The 21,894-nt window shown below is 38.8% G+C and overlaps 1 protein-coding gene across 1 annotated transcript in view; it reads left to right on the top strand.

The window, feature by feature from the left end:
• Positions 1–21,894, top strand: part of LOC124805356 (elongation factor-like GTPase 1) — a 597,412-nt gene that overhangs the window by 173,813 nt on the left and 401,705 nt on the right. Inside the window, exons 17-18 of the mRNA XM_047265897.1 lie at positions 8,056–8,324; positions 10,274–10,422. Coding sequence (XP_047121853.1) covers positions 8,056–8,324; positions 10,274–10,422 — 418 coding nt within the window. The remainder of the gene's footprint in view (positions 1–8,055; positions 8,325–10,273; positions 10,423–21,894) is intronic.

Genomic DNA, 21,894 nt, shown 5'->3' with positions numbered 1-21,894 from the left:
AAAAAAAAAAAAAAAAAAAAAAACTTTATTTTATAAAACTGAACTGAACTGAACTTTAACATCACTGAAAATCATGATCAGAACTTTCTTCTTCTTCTTCGGCCTTGTCATCCTCTTCACATGTAATATGGTCTTCATTGCCATTGAGAGCTTTACTTATGCTGCATTTCTTGAAAGGTTAAACAATAATGTCTCCTCTCATTTCAGACCATGACTGTTTTATCCACTGACACACTTGTTTGATTGTAGGTCGTTTTAAAGCTCCCTTCAGCATGAATTCATGTTGGGTTTCATCCATCATCCATTTTTTCCATTCCTCTCTCATATGCACTTTAAATGGTTTATTCATTGAGACATCAAGAGGTTGCAATTGTGAAGTAAGTCTTCCCAGAATAACAGCAAGCTCTGTGTTTCCTTGTCTCAATCTCTCTTTCACTGGGAAAAAAAAAATAAAAAATAAAATATATATATATAGGGAAACATTCCACGCGGGAAAAATATATTTAAAAACAAAGATGATGTGACTTGCCATACGAAAGCGCTGGCAGGTCGATAGAAACACAAACACACACATACATACAATTTTGTGTGTATGTATGTGTTTGTTTGTGTTTCTATCGACCTGCCAGCGCTTTCGTATGGTAAGTCACATCATCTTTGTTTAAAGATGATGTGACTTACCAAATGAAAGTGCTGGCAGGTCGACAGACACACAAACAAACACAAACATACACACAAAATTCAAGCTTTCGCAATAAACTGTTGCCTCATCAGGAAAGAGGGAAGGAGAGGGAAAGACGAAAGGATGTGGGTTTTAAGGGAGAGGGTAAGGAGTCATTCCAATCCCGGGAGCGGAAAGACTTACCTTAGGGGGAAAAAAGGACGGGTATACACTCGCACACACACACACATATCCATCCACACATATACGCTGTATATGTGTGGAAAGACTTACCTTAGGGGGAAAAAAGGATGGGTATACACTCGCACACACACACACACACACACACACACACACACACACACATATCCATCCACACATATTCGCTGTATATGTGTGGATGGATATGTGTGTGTGTGCGAGTGTATACCCGTCCTTTTTTCCCCCTAAGGTAAGTCTTTCCGCTCCCGGGATTGGAATGACTCCTTACCGTCTCCCTTAAAACCCACATCCTTTCGTCTTTCTGTCTCCTTCCCTCTTTCCTGATGAGGCAACAGTTTGTTGCGAAAGCTTGAATTTTGTGTGTATGTTTGTGTTTGTTTGTGTGTCTGTCGACCTGCCAGCACTTTCATTTGGTAAGTCACATCATCTTTGTTTTTAGATATATTTTTCCTACGTGGAATGTTTCCCTCTATTATATATATATATAGACACACACACACACACACACACACACACACACACACACACACACACACAAAAAAAAATTCTATCTTTCGCAACAAATGGTTGCTTCGTCAGGAAAGAGGGAAGGAGAGGGAAAGACGAAAGGAAGTGGGTTTTAAGGGAGAGGGTAAGGAGTCATTCCAATCCCGGGAGCGGAAAGACTTACCTTAGGGGGAAAAAAGGACGGGTATACAGTCGCACCCACACACATATCCATCCACACATATACAGACACAAGCAGACATATTTAAAAAAAATTTTTTTGCCGCTATTTAAAAAAAATTTTTTTGCCACTTTCAGCACTATCGCCGCTATAAAATCCACCATTTCTAGTTCACAAACAGTTCCTTTCACCTCTTAAACAACCATTTCGGCTGGTTCTAATAACTTTCGCTTTATTTCCATTTCCGTTTTTCCCACATCACTGATAATTTTTAGCCGCTTCCCACAGGTTTTAACGTCATTATTTCTTCGTCAGACAATTGTTAGCCTCATTTTCATAATCTGCCACCACAAAACCACTCCTTTTAATATATTACACGCAGTTTTTTCGAAATTTTCCCGAATTTCTCCGTCCTCTAAAGTGTTTTGGCGGCAACACAACCACCTAACCTTTGTGCACATCGTTGTCTACCAACCCAAGTCCAACATAGCCCAGCTGTAACCAACACCTTTTCGCCTTTTTTCACACCAGATCTCCAGTTACTTTCCAGTCCACCTTTATCTCTCCCCATATATTTTTATTTTCATTTTCATTTCAGCCTCATGTTACACTTTCCACCTTCTAATACCATGTCACCCTCACAACACCCCCACAACGACCCCATTAAGTTTTATTTACGTTCCCTCCACAAACATGCCTTTGCCCTAGCCAGATTACGCTCCCATATTCTATTTTCTCAGGCTTGTCTGACATTTGGCATTACCCCCAAAGGCCTCACACTTAAAGTTCCCATCTCTGGCTGCAACCCTTCTTTCCATCAGTCCCTATACCAGTTCCAAACTGAACAATCCATTGCCCTCACCCACCTAATCCTTCACCTACACATCAACTCAGCCAATATATATATCTTCTGTTACCCAATGATTTCTACTAGCCGTTGTCTTTTTACCTGCTTGATCCTTTGCTGCCTTCACCTTTCATCAATTAAATTCAATATCTCTTCTGTTACTCAAGGATTTCTATTAGCCCCTGTCTTTTTACCTACTTGATCCTCTGCTGACTTCACTATTTCATCCCTCAAAGATACCCATTCTTCTTCTACTGTATTTCTTTTCTCCTATTCCTGTCAATCATTCCCTATATATATATATCACACACACACACACACAAAGATGAGGTGACTTACCGAACGAAAGCGCTGGCAGGTCGATAGACACACAAACATACACACAAAATTCAAGCTTTCGCAACAAACTGTTGCCTCATCAGGAAAGAGGGAAGGAGAGGGAAAGACGAAAGGAAGTGGGTTTTAAGGGAGAGGGTAAGGAGTCATTCCAACCCCGGGAGCGGAAAGACTTACCTTAGGGGGGAAAAAGGACAGGTATACACTCGCACACACACACACACACATATCAATCCACACATACAGACACAAGCAGAAATATGTCTGCTTGTGTCTGTATGTGTGGATGGATATGTGTGTGTGTGCGAGTGTATACCTGTCCTTTTTTCCCCCTAAGGTAAGTCTTTCCACTCCCGGGATTGGAATGACTCCTTACCCTCTCCCTTAAAACCCACTTCCTTTCGTCTTTCCCTCTCCTTCCCTCTTTCCTGATGAGGCAACAGTTTGTTGCGAAAGCTTGAATTTTGTGTGTATGTTTGTGTTTGTTTGTGTGTCTATCGACCTGCCAGCGCTTTCGTTCGGTAAGTCACCTCATCTTTGTTTTTATATATAATTTTTCCCACGTGGAATGTTTCCCTCTATTATATATAGAGGGAAACATTCCACGTAGGAAAAATATATATCTAAAAACAAAGATGATGTGACTTACCAAATGAAAGTGCTGGCAGGTCGACACACACACAAACATACACACAAAATTCAAGCTTTCGCAACAAACTGTTGCCTCATCAGGAAAGAGGGAAGGAGAGGGAAAGATGAAAGGATGTGGGTTTTAAGGGAGAGGGTAAGGAGTCATTCCAACCCCGGGAGTGGAAAGACTTACCTTAGGGGGAAAAAAGGACGGGTATACACTCGCACACACACTCATATCCATCCACACATATACAGTCACAAGCGCATATATATATATATGTCCTACACTCGTACTCTCTGCTGGAAGTATCACTTTGCCACGAAGAAAAATGATCCTAATCCTACTCCTAATGATCCGACTCCTCAAGACACCATCCAAATTGAACCCTGCCTGGAACAGTTCCGTCCTCCGTCACAGCGGGACCCACCTCCTCTTCCTCAAAATCACCCTCTCCAAACCTTCCAGGAATATCTGACTTCCAGCCTTGCATCTCAATCCTTCTTAAAAAACCTTAATCCTACACCCAACATCACCACTGCTGAAGCCCAGGCTATCCGTGATCTGAAGGCTGACCGATCCATCATCATTCTTCCGGCAGACAAGGGTTCCACGACCGTGGTACTTGATCGTCGGGAGTATGTGGCTGAGGGACTGCGTCAGCTTTCAGACAACACCACATACAAAGTTTGCCAAGGTAACCCCATTCCCGATGTCCAGGCGGAGCTTCAAGGAATCCTCAGAACCTTAGGCCCCCTGCAAAACCTTTCACCTGACTCCATCAACCTCCTGACCCCACCGACACCCCGCACCCCTACCTTCTACCTTCTTCCTAAAATCCACAAACCCAATCATCCCGGCCGCCCCATTGTAGCTGGTTACCAAGCCCCCACAGAACGTATCTCTGCCTACGTAGATCAACACCTTCAACCCATTACATGCAGTCTCCCATCCTTCATCAAGGACACCAACCACTTCCTTGAACGCCTGGAATCCTTACCCAATCTGTTACCCCCGGAAACCATCCTTGTAACCATTGATGCCACGTCCTTATACACAAATATTCCGCACGTCCAGGGCCTCGCTGCGATGGAGCATTTCCTTTCACGCCGATCACCTGCCACCCTACCTAAAACCTCTTTCCTCATCACCTTAGCCAGCTTCATCCTGACCCACAACTTCTTCACTTTTGAAGGCCAGACATACCAACAATTAAAGGGAACAGCCATGGGTACCAGGATGGCCCCCTCGTACGCCAACCTATTCATGGGTCGCTTAGAGGAAGCCTTCTTGGTTACCCAAGTCTGCCAACCCAAAGTTTGGTACAGATTCATTGATGACATCTTCATGATCTGGACTCACAGTGAAGAAGAACTCCAGAATTTCCTCTCCAACCTCAACTCCTTTGGTTCCATCAGTTTCACCTGGTCCTACTCCAAATCCCATGCCACTTTCCTTGACGTTGACCTCCACCTGTCCAATGGCCAACTTCACACGTCTGTCCACATCAAACCCACCAACAAGCAACAGTACCTCCATTATGACAGCTGCCACCCATTCCACATCAAACGGTCCCTTCCCTACAGCCTAGGTCTTCGTGGCAAACGAATCTGCTCCAGTCCGGAATCCCTGAATCATTACACCAACAACCTGAAAACAGCTTTCGCATCCCGCAACTACCCTCCCGACCTGGTACAGAAGCAAATAACCAGAGCCACTTCCTCGTCCCCTCAAACCCAGAATCCCCCACAGAAGAACCACAAAAGTGCCCCACTTGTGACAGGATACTTTCCGGGACTGGACCAGACTCTGAATGTGGCTCTCCAGCAGGGATACGACTTCCTCAAATCCTGCCCTGAAATGAGATCCATCCTTCATGAAATCCTCCCCACTCCGCCAAGAGTGTCTTTCCGCCGTCCACCTAACCTTCGTAACCTGTTAGTTCATCCCTATGAAATCCCCAAACCACCTTCCCTACCCTCTGGCTCCTATCCTTGTAACCGCCCCCGATGCAAAACCTGTCCCATGCACCCTCCCACCACTACCTACTCCAGTCCTGTAACCCGGAAGGTGTACACGATCAAAGGCAGAGCCACGTGTGAAAGCACCCACGTGATTTACCAACTGACCTGTCTACACTGTGACGCATTCTATGTGGGAATGACCAGCAACAAACTGTCCATTCGCATGAATGGACACAGGCAGACAGTGTTTGTTGGTAATGAGGATCACCCTGTGGCTAAACATGCCTTGGTGCACGGCCAGCACATCTTGGCACAGTGTTACACCGTCCGGGTTATCTGGATACTTCCCACCAACACCAACCTATCCGAACTCCGGAGATGGGAACTTGCCCTTCAGTATATCCTCTCTTCTCGTCATCCGCCAGGCCTCAATCTCCGCTAATTTCAAGTTGCCGCCACTCATACCTCACCTGTCTTTCAACAACTTCTTTGCCTCTACACTTCTGCCTCGACTGACATCTCTGCCCAAACTCTTTGTCTTTAAATATGTCTGCTTGTGTCTGTATGTGTGGATGGATATGTGCGTGTGTGCGAGTGTATACCTGTCCTTTTTTCCCCCTAAGGTAAGTCTTTCCGCTCCCGGGATTGGAATGACTCCTTACCCTCTCCTTTAAAACCCACTTCCTTTCGTCTTCCCCTCTCCTTCCCTCTTTCCTGATGAGGCAACAATTTGTTGCGAAAGCTTGAATTTTGTGTGTATGTTTGTGTTTGTTTGTGTGTCTATCGACCTGCCAGCGTTTTTGTTCGTCCTGCCCTCGTCATGTATGTGAACAGCAACAACAACAACAACATCGGGTGGCATTTCAGAAAGTTTTGAATTTGTTTTGCTCTTGAAAATGATCATTAGACTATGTTTAGTACCATCAGCACAACATACAAGGGCAATAGAGTAGTGCATTTTTTCATGTCCACTTGTTTTTGTAGTTACAGTTTTAGCACCATTTATGGCAACAGTTCTGTTACTTGGCGCATCAGATGTCAGAGGAGTTTCGTCCATGTTTGCTATTTGGCTTAGTTCCACACTGGTTTTCATTCGATGTTGAGCAATAAAATGATGCAAAGATAATATTTTCTCTTTGTGCTCTTGTGGCATTTTCTGAGATATTTCGGTTTTGGTTCACAGGCTAAGTCGGTGACACTTCATAAACCTGTAGCACCAACCAACTCCACCATTAAAGTCTGTTAAGTTCCACAGTAGCGCTAGCTTATGAGCATGTATTTGAATCATTTTTGTATTGATTCCAATGCTGTTTTGACAGTGTCCTTGAATACGTTTCAATATGTCATCTTCTAGTTTTGGCCATTTTGCACTCAGTCTTCTGCACATTTAGTCTTCCTCATTGTTTTCAGTTCTACTTGGGAAGCATGCCAATCGTGAATGGCTTTCTGTGTTCGAGGAAGGCCAAAATGCCACTCAACTGCTCTGTTTCCATGTTCTTCTGCATATACTATTACTTTCAATTTATAGCCTGCATCATATCAATACCTTTTTTTTTCCATTACGAAACTTGCTACTAACAAAAATATTGTACTGGTACTGATAACACAAATCACTTTCACTTCAAGTTCACTTGCACCGTGGACTACAATGACGTGTTCTGGTTTGTGATGGCCTGGTAGGAAGGAGACATGTTAGCAAGCTTGTGGATCCCCACAACTCGTGTTCATCGCATCAGTGCACTGCTGCTGTCAGTTGAATCCAATGTTGCCAGATAGAGAGAGGTTTCCCGTGGCACTGAATATATGGTCATTTTTATGACTGGCAGGAATTTGAATCAAACACTGGACGTTTTTATATTAATTTTGAGTGTAAGATGCACCTGAATTTTGAAGGCAAATTTTCAAAGGAAAAGGGTGCGGCTTATAGCCCATAAAATATTGTAAAATCAAGAAGCACCTTCTGCACATCGCCACGTCCGTATACATATCGCTCGTTAATTATTGCTCCATCCTTAAAACCACAGAGCAGCACATCTATTAACATTAGCTGGAAATGTTTTAACCGCTGAAGCTCCATCATAGATGGTGTGTAAGGTACCTTATATACAGTCTAAGGTAGACCTTCAATGATTAGAACATGTCAAGCTAATGTTAACAGATGCACTACCGTATGTTGTATTGTATACTGTGTTTTTTATGATGTAACAGTTATCTGTGTGTGCTACGTATATGGACATGGCCATGTGCACAAGGTGCTTCTTGATTTCAAATGTTTTATCTATCACAAGCCTTTATATTAATGTGCTACGTTTTACTTCATGTCAACTTGGCATGAGGTCTAACCTTCAGAGGTGATATCTAAAAAGAACCCATTTCATAAAATAAATTTTTGAAGATCTGAAGATGATAGCAAAGTCGGTCAAAACCGGTTGTTTGTAAACAGAAATATTTGTGTGCCTCAGGTTTGGAAAGTTTTTAGCTTCTATAAAGGATGTTTCTAAATGTTTTCAACAAATGTTACATGAGGATCATCTTGAGTGAAAACAATACAAAGTTTTCTTCCTGATTTTTGTGTGCCTGTTAGTGACTCAATGCTTCTGGTGTTCTGTGATTGGTCTCCTTTCTCCTAAAATACTTACGTTCTCCCAGTAGTTTACTACTATAGCCAATGAATTGGGCTACTGCTTTGTGTAAATGTGTAAGTACTGTATAATTTACTTCTTCCAGTCTATTGATTCTGTGTGGAGCCTTGGTCCCCGTCGCTGTGGTCCAAATGTCCTTCTGAACTGTGTTGCTGGCTACAACCACACTTCTATTTGGGATCCTACACCACCTTCAGAGGTGATATCTTCAGAGTCATACTCCAGGTCAGAACATGAGAGCAGTTTTGTTAATGGATTCCAAATGGCAACTTTAGCAGGTCCTCTCTGTGAAGAACCTATGATGGGGGTCTGCTTTGAAATTCTGGAATGGAGTATAAAGGCTTCTCCAGTAAGGTAAGTGTTATCTTATTACTAAATCACTTTGCATAAATTTGAGGTGGTTTCTTCAGGCAGGAAAGTGACAATATTGTGATCCTTCCTTGTCCACCCAAGTCATTGCTTCATCTCTTATGACCCTGATGTTGAGAGGACATCGAACTGTAATGTTCCTTGAAACTTCATGGCAGATTAAAACTGTGTGTCCGACTGAGAGTCGAACTCGGGACCTCTGTCTTTTGCGGGCAAGTGCTCTACCATCTGAGCTACCGAAGCACGACTCATGCCCGGTCCTCCCAGCTTTACTTCTGCCAGTATCTCGTCTCCTACCTTCTAAACTTTACAGAAACTCTCTGCGAAACTTGCAGAACTAGCACTCCAGAAAGAAAGGATACTGCGGAGACATGGCTTAGCCACAGCCTGGGGGATGTTTCCAGAATGAGATTTTCACTCTGCAGTGGAGTGTGCGCACCTCCAGAAATTTTACCCAAGAGGATGCCATCATCATTAGCCATACAGTAAAGCTGCATGCCCTCAGGAAAAATTATGGCTGTAGTTTCCCCTTGCTTTCAAATGTTTGCAGTACCAGCACAGCAAGGCTGTTTTGGTTAGTGTTGCAAGGCCAGATCAGTCAATCATCCAGACTGTTGCCCCTGCAACTACTGAAAAGGCTGCTGCCCCTCTTCGGGAACCACACATTTGTCTGGCCTCTCAACAGATACCCCTCCGTTGTGGTTGCACCTACGGTACGGCTATCTGTATCGCTGAGGCACACAAGCCTCCCTACCAACGGCAAGGTCCATGGTTCATTGGGGGGCATGTTAGCTATGGTTAAATTATTATCTGTGCAAAATTCTGCCAGTTGGCTTCCTCTTTCATTCCTTTTCCCCAGTCCATATTCACCTACCATTTTTTCCTTCTCTTCCTTTTCCTACTATCAAATTACAGTCCCCCTTGACTATTAAATCTTCATCTCTCTAAACTATCTGAATAATTTCTTTTATTTCATTGTACATTTCTTCAATCTCTTCATCATCTGCAGAGCTAGTTGGCATATAAACTTATACTATTGTGGTAGGTGTGGGCTTTGTGTCTATCTTGGCTATAATAATGCATTAACTATGCTATTATTAGTAGCATATCCATATTCCTATTTTTAATTCATTATTAAACCTACTCCTTTATTACCCCTATTTGATTTTATATTTATAACCCTTTATTCACCTGACCAGAAGTCCTGTTCTTCTGTCACCAAACTTCACTAACTGCCACTGTATCAAACTTCAACCTATCCACTTCTCTTTTTATATTTTCTAACCTACCTGCCCAATTAAGGAATCTGACATTTTACACTCCAATCCATAGAAGGCCAGTTTTGTTTCTCTTGATAACAATATCCTCTTGATAGAACAAGAGAAATTAACTGTGGAATGCTAGGAGTAGATGATATTTAAAAGGTTGAGAAGGCAGTAGTGATGAAAGGGGCAGCTGACAGGTCACAGACAGGGAGTAGAAGTCAGCATATTTTGCTCTCACGTTGGCTTCTGTTTTCTGAAAGCATGTGTTTTTGTAATCACCTGTGAATGTTTATCTAAGCAGCTATTTGATGAGTATAAACGTTATCATATACATTTGATGTAAGTTATATTTTGAAGAATATTATCCTTTAAACAAATCTAGTGCCCTCAGACAAAGAAATCTCTCACTTTTATGCAGTAAAAACTTTGTGACATGACAGGTCTCTGTTGTCTGTGAATACAACTAGAACGAGTAATAGAGTACTAAAATTGAATCATAAAACATGCTATAACACTGCTTTCCATGAAATATATAATCTGTAAGAAGTGGAGAAAGCACAACTGTTTTATTGATGTAGCAGCTGCATTACATACCAGTTTTATAGAATATAAATCAATTACAAAACAGATGTTTGTGCAGTTATACTTATTGCAATTTTTTCTTAATAGCTCAGATGTAACACAACCCTTTGGTCCATTTTCTGGTCAGTTAATGTCAGCAGTGAAGGAAGGCTGCAGAAAGGCATTTCAAGCCCAACCTCAGAGGCTAATGGCTGCTATGTACAAATGTTCCATACAAGCAAATGCAGAAGTGCTGGGTGAGTAGAATGAGTTTTATGTATACTGTTGCTCAACTAATCTTTAATATGAATTTTTGGTGTAAAGCAGATATTTAATAAGTTTTCTGTTCATCTCAAAGTATTGATGACTTGTTCACATTTGGAGCTTGCAAAATTTGTTATTTGCTTAATTTGCTATTCTTTTCAATGTCTGACTGGTTACTACAGCTGAATTATAATTTAGTGTCAACTCTTTGATTGCTGTAGCTGTCAGAGTGTGCTTTCCCTAAGTGCAGTTGACTGCTACAGCACTTCAGTGTCAAAGTGCCCATGACAGTCAGCCATTGTAAAAGTTTTGAGATATACACTTGTATATCATGTAGCTGTGATGAAATATGAGGTCCATTACACCACTACTGGTACACTCTCATCATTCACTTAATACCCAATAGTTGGTGATTCAGTTTACATTACATGACTTTGTTATCAGTTCAGTATCAGCAATTTCAGTGGACCCACATCAAACATTAGTTTGTTGTAAATCCAACAGATGGCATTTCAGTGTATATCCTGTAACTTCAGTCAAGTCTGCATTTATGTACTTTGCTATGAAACTGTATAATTGTTACAGACTGCAGTAAAGTGTGTAAACATTTTAACTAAATACTCCTAAACGGTGCCAGTTGAAAGCCTGGAACAGTTAAAGAATTGAGAAATGGTGAACACTTCGGAAATATTCATCACTGACCAAATGACAATGTAACACCTGAATTATTGTCACCAGATCTTACCTGTCACAGGCAGTGGGTAAAAGCCTTGTGGGAACAGGGAACAAGAATGAATTGCAAATTAATAGAAATTAATTAAACATAAATAAATATAAATACTGCAACTACATAATATATCATCTCTCTCTCTCTTCTCTCTCTCTCTCTCTCTCTCTCTCTCTCTCTCTCTCTATCTATCTATCTATCCGTCTTTCTTTCTCTTACACACACCCACACACACACACACACACACACACACACACACACACACACACACATATATTATGGAACAGTACTTTATAATAATTCCAAACTATCAAGGTGTAATGAATAATCTAATATAAGGTGTATATACAAAAAAAATGGCAATATAAAAAAACTGATTTAGCAACAAACCAGTTATCAGTATTACAGTTTTTCTTACAAATTTACCACAACATTGGCTACGCATATATTAGGTATATTACATGATATGTGTGTGACCAATAATATAGTTACTAACAAGGAAAACAGGCTATTTTTTATTCATTGTAATATCTAGCAATTATAAGTTGAATATTTCAGTTCATCAAAGATGTAAAAGTCTCTACACTCGTTTGTTGTTGTGATAATAACACATATTTAGAAAACTCTGTACTAATTATTCTGATATAAATAAGGTGATCAGTACTGGTTATAACTATTAATCACTGTAAAACTCCTAGGAATTTCCACTGACATTTGTGTACTGATGTACCATTACATCAGTTTCACTATACTTCTCTGCTGGACTATTTGGTTAATCTCTAAATATCTTACATTGTGAATGAGGAACCTTGTGGAAATTTTCATATTGACAGAACATCCATAACAAATGGTGTTACTATAATTATCTTCTGGACATTAACACTAGCTCCAATTGAATTTTTAGGAGTCCATCACTTTCCTGCACGTATTACACAGCATGTTGATTGTGAAGGTGATTGTGGTGTCCTGTATGGTTATTACATTGTAACCACCAGGGCAGGTGTTGAGTTCAGCACAGCATAAAAACTGCCCAAAGAAGTCTCTCAGTTTTTCGATGTCATCCTTTCCATTAATCTTTCAACTTCATGCCAAGGGAAAGGTGTGATGTGCCGTACAAATCCTGAAATACCATTACTGCTTGTTAACATCTGTATACAAGAATGATCATGAAACAATAATATTTTATTTTGCTAATTCCACAAAATGTTGGCATGCATACATTAATTTATGTGATAATCATCATTAGTTCTTAAAATTTACAGCACCTGCTCTTGTGAAATACTTGGGATTAACAGTAATGAAAAATGCCCTTACTCTGTATTTAAGCTTCTAGGAAGATGAAATGTTGATGGCAGTGAATAAAATTTCAGGCAAGAAACAATTATTAGGTCATCAGCACTCACTTTATTTCATTCTTGTCAGATACTGGCTTGTAATGCTTATGGAAGGTGGAATGGGCAAACTAAGTCATTCTCAAATTACCAATAAACCCTTTACTAGTGGAAAGAAAAAAAAAAGTGAAGAAAGTATCAGGAGGAAAACAGGGCGAAACTGCTCAGGTGACATCTGTCAATTATGTTAGTTATGGCAAGAATTGTAATGAGTTTCAATTTTGAGAATACATATACAGATTAAGACACAAAGAAATTGCAGACAGTGGCTGCAAGTGGGCACTGATTTAAATCAGTGAGGGAAGTTACGGCTTCTTGGTCAGAGCATCAGCATGGTTAGCTGGAGACCCAACTTTGAAACATCTGTAGGACTAACTGTGCTTTTGGACATAGACTATGTTATCTCCTGCCAGAAAAATCTTAGGTGTTTACTGGAAATCAAAATCTGTTTGACTCGGCTTTTACTTTATCTCTAACGATCTGATCACTCATGGGACATTACATCCTAAACTCCCTTCCTTACTTCTTTCAAAACACAATAGCTTCTAAATGTATTACTACATCATAATGAAAACCTTTTTTATAAAAATAGATATGATTGTAGTGAATTGGCACCAACCAAAATAATAGTTATTTAATTCAGTACTATTAAGTTGTTCATTGGGCACCCTCAGCATTCTTTAAAGTTTAGTGATCAAAAATGAGACACAAAGATACTAGTATAGAATTATCTCTTCAGAACTATCTCACAGGTAGCCCTGAAGAATGAACAGGCACAAATACAGCAGGAATCAGTTCTGCTGATGTTTAGAAACCCGAAGATGTTGACCAGATGGACCTCTTTAATATTTAGTCAGAACGCCTATATAACCCAGTTACATATACATAAAAAATGTGATCGGTTAATAGAATGCTGGCTAATTGGCTGATGCCAGTTGTGTAGCAGTTATAGCTTACAACAATTGTGTTCTTTCCATAGTTGAGTACAAACTGTCATTTAGTGAGAAGACAATAAGTTCATGGTTCAAGTGAAGCAGAACAGCTGACATTCATAATAGAAATAATTACAAAATTCATATATTTTACAGTTGTTTGCGTAACTGGTAAGGAGAGAGAGAGAGAGAGAGAGAGCAATGAGTGATTGCCACAGATGTTTGTGTGTGTGTGTGTGGGGGGGGGGGGGGGGGGATTTAATTCAGTAATTTATTGGAAATTTAAGTTAATCATGTGGAAACCACTTCTTACCTTGACTCCAGCAATCCCAAGTGGTTGTTGAGATATATCAGTTGGTCTTGTTTTCTCAGTTACAATGTGTGCACCCATTATTGGTTATTGTTGTTGAGGGCTCTTGCTAGCTGTTTGTTGAGTTATTTCAAGGATATCACGTATTTTCCTTTTGATGGCATTAGTCTGTTGTATTTATTTCAATGTTCTACCACTGCTTATGTGATATGCTTTTTGAGGTGTATGTGATGCTTATATTCTGGTAGATGTGTGCTGGTGGTGATTTTATCTCAGTGATGTAGATTAAGCTGAATTTGCACTATTCAGATACAGTATAACTGGTGTGCTGCTTGACACTGTCACATCTATTAAATATTTGGGCTTAACACTGCAAAACAATATGAAATGGAATGAGCACAAGAAGCCCATAGTAGGGAAGGTGACATCAGTTTAATTGGAGGATTCTAGAGAAGTGTAGCTCATCTGTAAAGGAGACCATGTATAGAACACTTGCATTACCCATTCTTGAGTACTGCTTGAGTGTTTGGAATCCCCATCAAGTCAGATTAAAGGATAACATCAAAGCAATTCAGAGGTGTACTGATAGATTAGTTACCAGTAGGGTCGATCGGTATGCAAGTATTATTGAAATGTTCTGTGAAATCAAATGGAAATTCATGGAGAAAAGACAATATTGTTTTTCAGAAAAACTACTGAGAAAGTTTAGAGAACCAAGATTTGTGATAAAGTGCACAACGATTTACCTGCCACCAAGGTACATCCTATATAAGGGCCATGAAGACAAGGTAAGAAAAAATAAGGCTCCTACAGGGGCATATGGATAGTCCTGTATCCCTCACATTTGTGAGTGGAACAGGAAAGGGAATGACTAGAGGTGGTTCAAGATATCCTCTGCCATGCACCCTCCTTTTAAGGAGCCCAACAGATCTGTGATGTTTTTACTGCCGTGTTAAAGTGACATGCCAGCTATTTCACAGAGAAGTTTTCTTAGAGTACATGCTGGTAAAAACATACTACATCATTGTTCCACCTCTATTCTTTCTGTGGACATTGTTTGTTTTGGATGATTTCTGTATTATTACATACCTTCACACTGAGAAAAAAAGCAACGCTGTGTCCTATTGTAGTTCCATTGTAAGGTGGAGTTTGTGTGCTGCTGTCTAAGATGTTGAGGAAAATAGTGGAATTATTCCTCCAGTTGATCCCAAATGGAAGTTTGCTAATAGCAAGGCAGTGAGTAATTTGTGTGCACTGACGTAGATTGAAAACTAGTTCCTCTAATGCACCTGATAAGCAGATATATTTTGTAAAGCAAGAATTGCATCTGACCATGTAAGAAACTGTTCTGTAATCGTAATGCATGACTTGTGTCCTTCTAAATGGTGATGGAGTCATGTTCACGTTTCTTATATGTGGGATCACTGAATAGTTCTCGTTTTCTCCAATCATTGGCTGAAACAAGTAGGATAATGAATTTGCCCTTGCTTCTTGTATGGTAAATATCTTGCAGTTGTTTTCTAAGTTCTGCAGTAGTTCAAAGATAATCCTTGCAAATATTTTCTTCCAGCAGTTTTACACACACCAAAATTATCACAAATTCTGTACTGACTTTCTCTGCCTCAACTTGTGGCAGATGACATAGCCCTGTTTTCATTGATTCTATGATCTCTTCTTTTGAGAGACACTTAGATGTTGCTGTTCCTGTGGTGTTCAGTCTGAAGGGTGGTTTGATGAATCTCCCCACACTACCCCATCCTGAGCAAGCTTCTTCGTCTCTGCATAACTATCACAACATATATCCATTTGAGCCCACTTACTATATTCAAGTGTTAGTCTCCCTTTATAGTTTTTACCCCCTTCTCCCACCCTTCCTCCACACACATACACATTTCCTTCCAATGCAAGATTGACAATTCGTTGATGTCTCATTATCCTATCAACCTATTCCTGTGTCCAATAACTTTCTTTTCTTCGTAGTTTGATTCAGTACCTGCTACTTAGTTATGTGATCTACCCATCTACTCTTGAGCAGTTTATAGTACTGAATTTCAAACGTTTCTACTCTCTTCTTGTCTGAACTGCTTATCATCCACATTTCACTTCTGTACAAGGCTGTGCTCCAGATAAACATCTTCTGCAAAGACTTCCTAACCCTTAGATTGATATTAGTTGTTAATAAATTCCTCTTTTTTGGCTGTGCTATTCTTGCTGTTGCCAGTCTGCGTTTTACATTCTCTCTACTTCTGACACTGTCAGTTATTTTACTGCTCAAATAGCAAAACTACTACTTTTAGTTTCTTATTTCCTAATTCCTTTAACATTGCCTAATTAAATTTGGCTATATTCCAGTATCCTTTTTTTGCTTTTGTTGATGGTCATCTTATATCCTCCTTTCGAGATGCTGTCCATTCTGTTCACCTGCTCTTCCAAGTCCTTTGCTGTGTCTGACAGAATTACAATTTCATTCGCAAATCTCTAAGTTTGTGTTTCTTCTCTCTGAACTTTAATTCCTTCTCCAAATTTTTCTTTGGTTTCATTTATTGCTTGCTCATTGTGCAGACTGAATAACATTGGGGGTAGGCCGCAACCCTGTCCCACTCCCTTCACGACCTCTGCTTACTTTTCATGCCCTTAAACTGCCATCTGATTGCTGTAGAAGTTGTAGATAACCTTTCATTCCCTATATTTTATCTCTGCTATCTTCAGGATTTTGAAGTGTGTAACCTAATCAACACTGACAAAAACTTTCCCTAAATCTACAAGTGCTATAAACATAAGTTTAGTTTTCTTCAGTCTGTCTTCTAGGATAAATTGTAGGATCAGTATTGTATCAGGTATTCTGAAATTTCTTTTGAACACAACTGACCATTCCTAAGATTGGCTTCTGTCTGTTATTTCATTCTTCTGTAAATAATTTAAGCCAGTATTTTGTGACCATGATTTATTAAACCAATGGTTTGGTAGTATTCATACTTGTCAGTGCCAGCCTTCCTTGTAATTGAAATTTTTACAGTTTTCCTGAAGTTTGAAGGGACATTGCCTATTTCATATATCTTGCACCGCAGGTGGAGTAATGTCATCATTGCTATCTCTCAGTAGTTCTGAGGAAATGCTGTCTGTTTCAAGGAGTATGTTTTCTCTTAGGTCTTTCAGTGCTGTGTCAAATTTTTCTTGCAGTATCATATCTCCTATCTCATCTTTTCCTACTTTCTGGTCTTTTTGTATAACATTGTCCTCAATTTTGTTCCCCATTTATAGACCCTCCATGTACTCCTCCCACCTTTATTGCTTGCACTTCTTTGCTTGGTAGTGGTTTGCCATCTCAGCATGTGATATTGATGCAGTTGCTTCTCTTTTCTCCAAAGAACTCTTTAATTTTTCTGTAGACGGCATCTATCCTTTCTCTAGTTATGTTTGCTCTTACAGCCTTGCATTTGTCCTCTAGAAATTCCTGTTTGGCCATTTTGCACTTGCTGTCAGTCTTATTTTTGTGTCCATTTTGCCTGCATCATTTTCTACATTTTTATATTTGCTTTTGACAAATAAATTTGATATCTCCTTTATTATCTAGGGATCTCTACCAGACTTTGTCTCGTTACCTATATGATCTGTTGCTGCCTTCTCTCTTTCATCTCTCAAAGCTACCCATTTGTCTTCTGTTGTATTCATTTCCCTTGTATTGGTCCAACATTGACTAATGCTCCCTCTGAAACATATGGTCCCTTCAATTTATACAGGTCATACCTCAATTTCCTCCCTTTATGAAATTTCTTCAGTGTCAGTCTGCAAGTCATAATCGTTAAATTATGGTCAGGGTCTTCATCTGGGCCCTGGAAATGTCTTACAGTTTAAAATCTGGTTTTGAAATCTCTGCTTTGCTATTATATAATCAATCTCAAACCTTTAAGTTTCCCCATGTCTCTTCCACATACACAATCTTCTTCATGGCTCTTAAACCAAGTGTTAGTGATGATTAAATTATGCTCTTCACAAAATTGTACCAGGTGGCTTCTTCTTACATGCTTTTCCCTCAGTCCACCTTCTCCTACAATGTTTTTTTCTTTTTTTCTTTCCCTATTAATGAACTTCAGTCACCCATCACAATTAACTTTTCATCTTCCTTAGCTATCTGAACAGTCTCTCTGTCATTTGTGGCACTAGTTGGCATATAAACTTGTACTACTGTTTTGGGTATTGGCTTCATGTCTATCTTTGCTCCAGTAATGTTTCAGTATGCTATTCATAGCAGCTTACATACATTCTTATTTTCTTATTCATTAGTAGACCTACTACGCATTACACTTATTTGATTTTGTGCTCATATCCCTATACTGATAAGACTGGAAGTTTTTTTCTTCCTACCAGCACACCTCACAAATCCTCATTGTATCTACTTTCAACTTCTCTATTCCCTTTTGAAATTCACTAATCTACCTACCCTTTGAGGTTATCTAACATTCTACACTCCAAGCTGTAGAATGCCAGTTTTATTTTTCTTCATGAAAACTTCCATCCAAGTACCGTAGTCTCAATCCAGAGATCTGAATGGACGACTATTTTATCTATAGCATATTTTACCAAAAAGGATGCTATCATCACTAAGCCATGCCCTCAAGAAAAAAGTAACAATTGTAGTTACCCCTTACTTTCAGCCATTTGGAGTACAGTCGCAGCAAGATCATGTTGGCTGATGTTACAAGGCCAGATCACGCAGTCATCTAGACTGTTGCCTCAGTCACTGCTGAAAAATCTGCTGCTCCTCTTCAGGAACCATAGGTTAATCTGGCTTCTCCACAGATACCCCTCTATTGTGGCTGCATTGGTAGTATGGGTATCTGTATTGTTGAAGCACATAAGCCTCCCCATCTCTGCAAGGCATTTAGGCATCATTTTTGAATTTCAGTTCCTTAGATAAAATTGCAACAGTTGCTTCATCGAGTGTGTTGATAAAAAGTTAATCTCAGTGTGTGGTCTGTCCATCTTGGGTTCATTGTTATTATTTTTGCTACTTTTCTTGAACTTTTCATTTTCAGCTGTCTGCAGTCACTCTTACTTTATTTATGTATTGTCTTTGTTGTTACTAAATGCAAGCAGAATTGCCAGAAACATCACCATTTGAACTGAAGTTTCTGTTAACCTGAAAACCACATGAAATACAACCTGGTGTTTGTACCTTTGCATTAAATTTTGGTGTCCACATATATTCCAAATGAAGTTATTCTGGAAGTAGTGTATCGGATTAAAAATGTTGTTTATGTTGATGAAAACTTGCAGCTGGTTGGCAACATTAAAATACCGCAACATTTTGATTAATGTCTTACTCAAAGTCTTCTGGTGAGATGTGAAAGATGTTCATCAGTAATAAATGCTGAATAAGTCTGCATTCACATTAAGCTGTGCTAACATCATAATTAAATTATAAGAATTTGATTAACAACTGTTGAGACTATTTGAACTTACCTGTAGATCTTCTAAAACGCATTGGTCTACCACGGCGCCCGACTTCCTGTGCACAAGTCATCCCATATACTCTTATTCCAGGGACACTGGCATATGTGGGCTGTTCATGTGGTACAGGACCCTCTGAAATTTGAAAATTGCAGATTGATTTAGCCTCATTTCTTTATATACAACCCTTGACTTCAAATTTTTTGTACATGAATGAGTAAAAATTGGTCACACTAATGAAGAATTATCTTAAATCAGCATCTTCTTTTATTTTTTGGTATAATTAACAAATTTTTCAATATTTCAAGTTGTAAAACAGTTTTCCATTGTCTGGTGACAGCAAATGGCAGCCTGTGTGTTGGGAATAATCACACATAAGAAAAAGCTGGGCTCTTTGTTGAACAGTTGTGTTAAGATCCAGTGCTGCTGTCTAATATTATGTCACATGAAATCAGTAACAGGCCCATAATGAATATACTGCAATGTGAATGCAATCATCGTTATTACAACTGTAACCATCTTAAATGCTACATTTTTTATTTGTTCATTTCATTCACACATTTTGTTCTGTAAAACTACAGGTGACCTCTTTTTTGTAGTCTAACAAACCATTCCTAATGCTAATCTACCAGGTAATTAGGGGTAATATTTTTAGATTAAATTTTTTAAATCATTATGAATCAGGACTTTTGTATATTAGCAGGAAAGCAACTTCTTTTTTAAAAAAATTTCACTGCTTTTCCTTTTAAACAACACGGTTGTTCTTTTTGTCTACCACTTCATGAGTATTTCTGTAACTTTTCTGATTTCAGAGGATGCTATTTCAAAAGCTAAAATGTGTTAAATGTGAAAATTTGTGTTAACCAGAATTTACATTCTTGTGTTAAATATTATACTAAATATAGGAGGTGTGACTGATAAGAAATATTATACTAAATATAGGAGGAGTGACTGATAAGGTATTTCCTTTAATTCTGATGAGTATGAAAATCCCAACAGCCTTGAAGAGACTTCTGCAAGATGCTCAGTTATTGAACTGATACACTATTCTTACTACGTGCTACTATACAGCAGATCCTCATTTAACCATAGCTACATTTTCCTCAGAAAGTTCTGACATACAACAGTATAGAGTGAAAGTGTGCTGAGTAATCTGGAAATCCGACATGTTAATAAAATCAGTGAGAGTATAAATGCAGAAGAAACCTTGTGGCTTCATTAAATTGTCCACATGCTGGTGCCATCACTTGTTTTTTATCCATGTGGACACACAGGAATTTTGTACGTGAAGTTTCAGTGACTCAAAATTGTATCATTCCATGCTTTTTAGCTTCTTACTGTAAATGTGTGTGTATTTTTTATAAACACAGGAACTGTTAACTGTGAAGAGATGTTGCCTCATATATCAATGACTATTCAACCAAAATACAATATTCATTTATAATATGAAAGAAGATAAGTCCTTAATTCTAGCAAGAGGTCGCCATTTGATGGAGCTTAGAGTGAACAGTCAGTAATCTTCAGTTGGATAATATAATGTATTCAGTCACATAACATTGATTTTTTAATTATCATTCTTTAGATAAAATTTGTCTTGCTACATTGGACAGCATTTAGGAAAACATTGGTTCAAATCCATGTCCATCCATCTAAATTTATGTCTTCTATATTTTTCCTAAACTGCTTAAGACAAATGGATTGTTCCTTTGGAAAAGACGTGGATGATTTCCTTCTGCATTTTGAGCTTGTGGTTCATCTCTAATGACATTGTCCTTGACTGGATGTTACACTCTAATCATTCATCCATTTTCATGTTGCTTGTTTTCAGGTAATCTGGTGTGTCACATTATTTATTATTTTTATTTATTTGATTAAAAAAATAAATAATGGGACATACTAGAGTATCTGAAATAGGAAACTAATTTGAAACAATAGGACATTAGAAGCTTTGATGTTTAAAGTTTATTTGTTTACATTATTGTTCAAATTATCAAATCAAAATAAATAACAAAGCCTACAGCAAAGTATTAGTTTGAGGGGAGAATGAAAATTTGTTACACCAAAGCACTTGAGTACTGAAACACAGAGTCACATACCAAGTCTTTGAAGGAACTTAGTTTTTATGCAGATTTAAAAACATTTACTTATATGTAATTTATATATTTTCTAACTTACTCCACAAACATTCTGGAACGTCTGTTATCAACTTATATGGCTGTGAAAACTATATTGATTTTCTCTCTTAACCATTATCACAGCAATGGGAGTGCCGTAATATAATTCAGACTTTCTGGTTTCAGTACAAAGAAAGTTGACAGTTGTATTGATTTTGTCTATCTATTCTCTCTGCAGAGATGTGTTGCAAGATGTCAGTTATTCTACTGCACAGTGTTTATGGGATGCTGGAAAAAATCTATTTTTAAATAGCTTAAAAGAAAGCAGATTGCTTTCTCTGATTGTACTTATCTGCAGACTGACCATGTAAATGTACTAGCCATTCCTTCCAGAGAAATTAATCAAGAAATTCATTGAATGCTTAATAAATATTCACAGATGAAGTGGCAAGCAATTCTCAATTTTTATATTTTTGCTTTCACTCAACAGTTAGCCTGTGATGCCCATTTCTAGGTTGTTTTGGTAATTTTTCCACCAGG

This window comes from Schistocerca piceifrons, chromosome 7 (genome assembly GCF_021461385.2).
Source record: "Schistocerca piceifrons isolate TAMUIC-IGC-003096 chromosome 7, iqSchPice1.1, whole genome shotgun sequence".
Classification (NCBI taxonomy): domain Eukaryota; kingdom Metazoa; phylum Arthropoda; class Insecta; order Orthoptera; family Acrididae; genus Schistocerca; species Schistocerca piceifrons.
The sequence above is the reverse complement of the archived record's forward strand: the minus strand, read 5'-3'. Positions and strand labels throughout refer to the sequence as shown.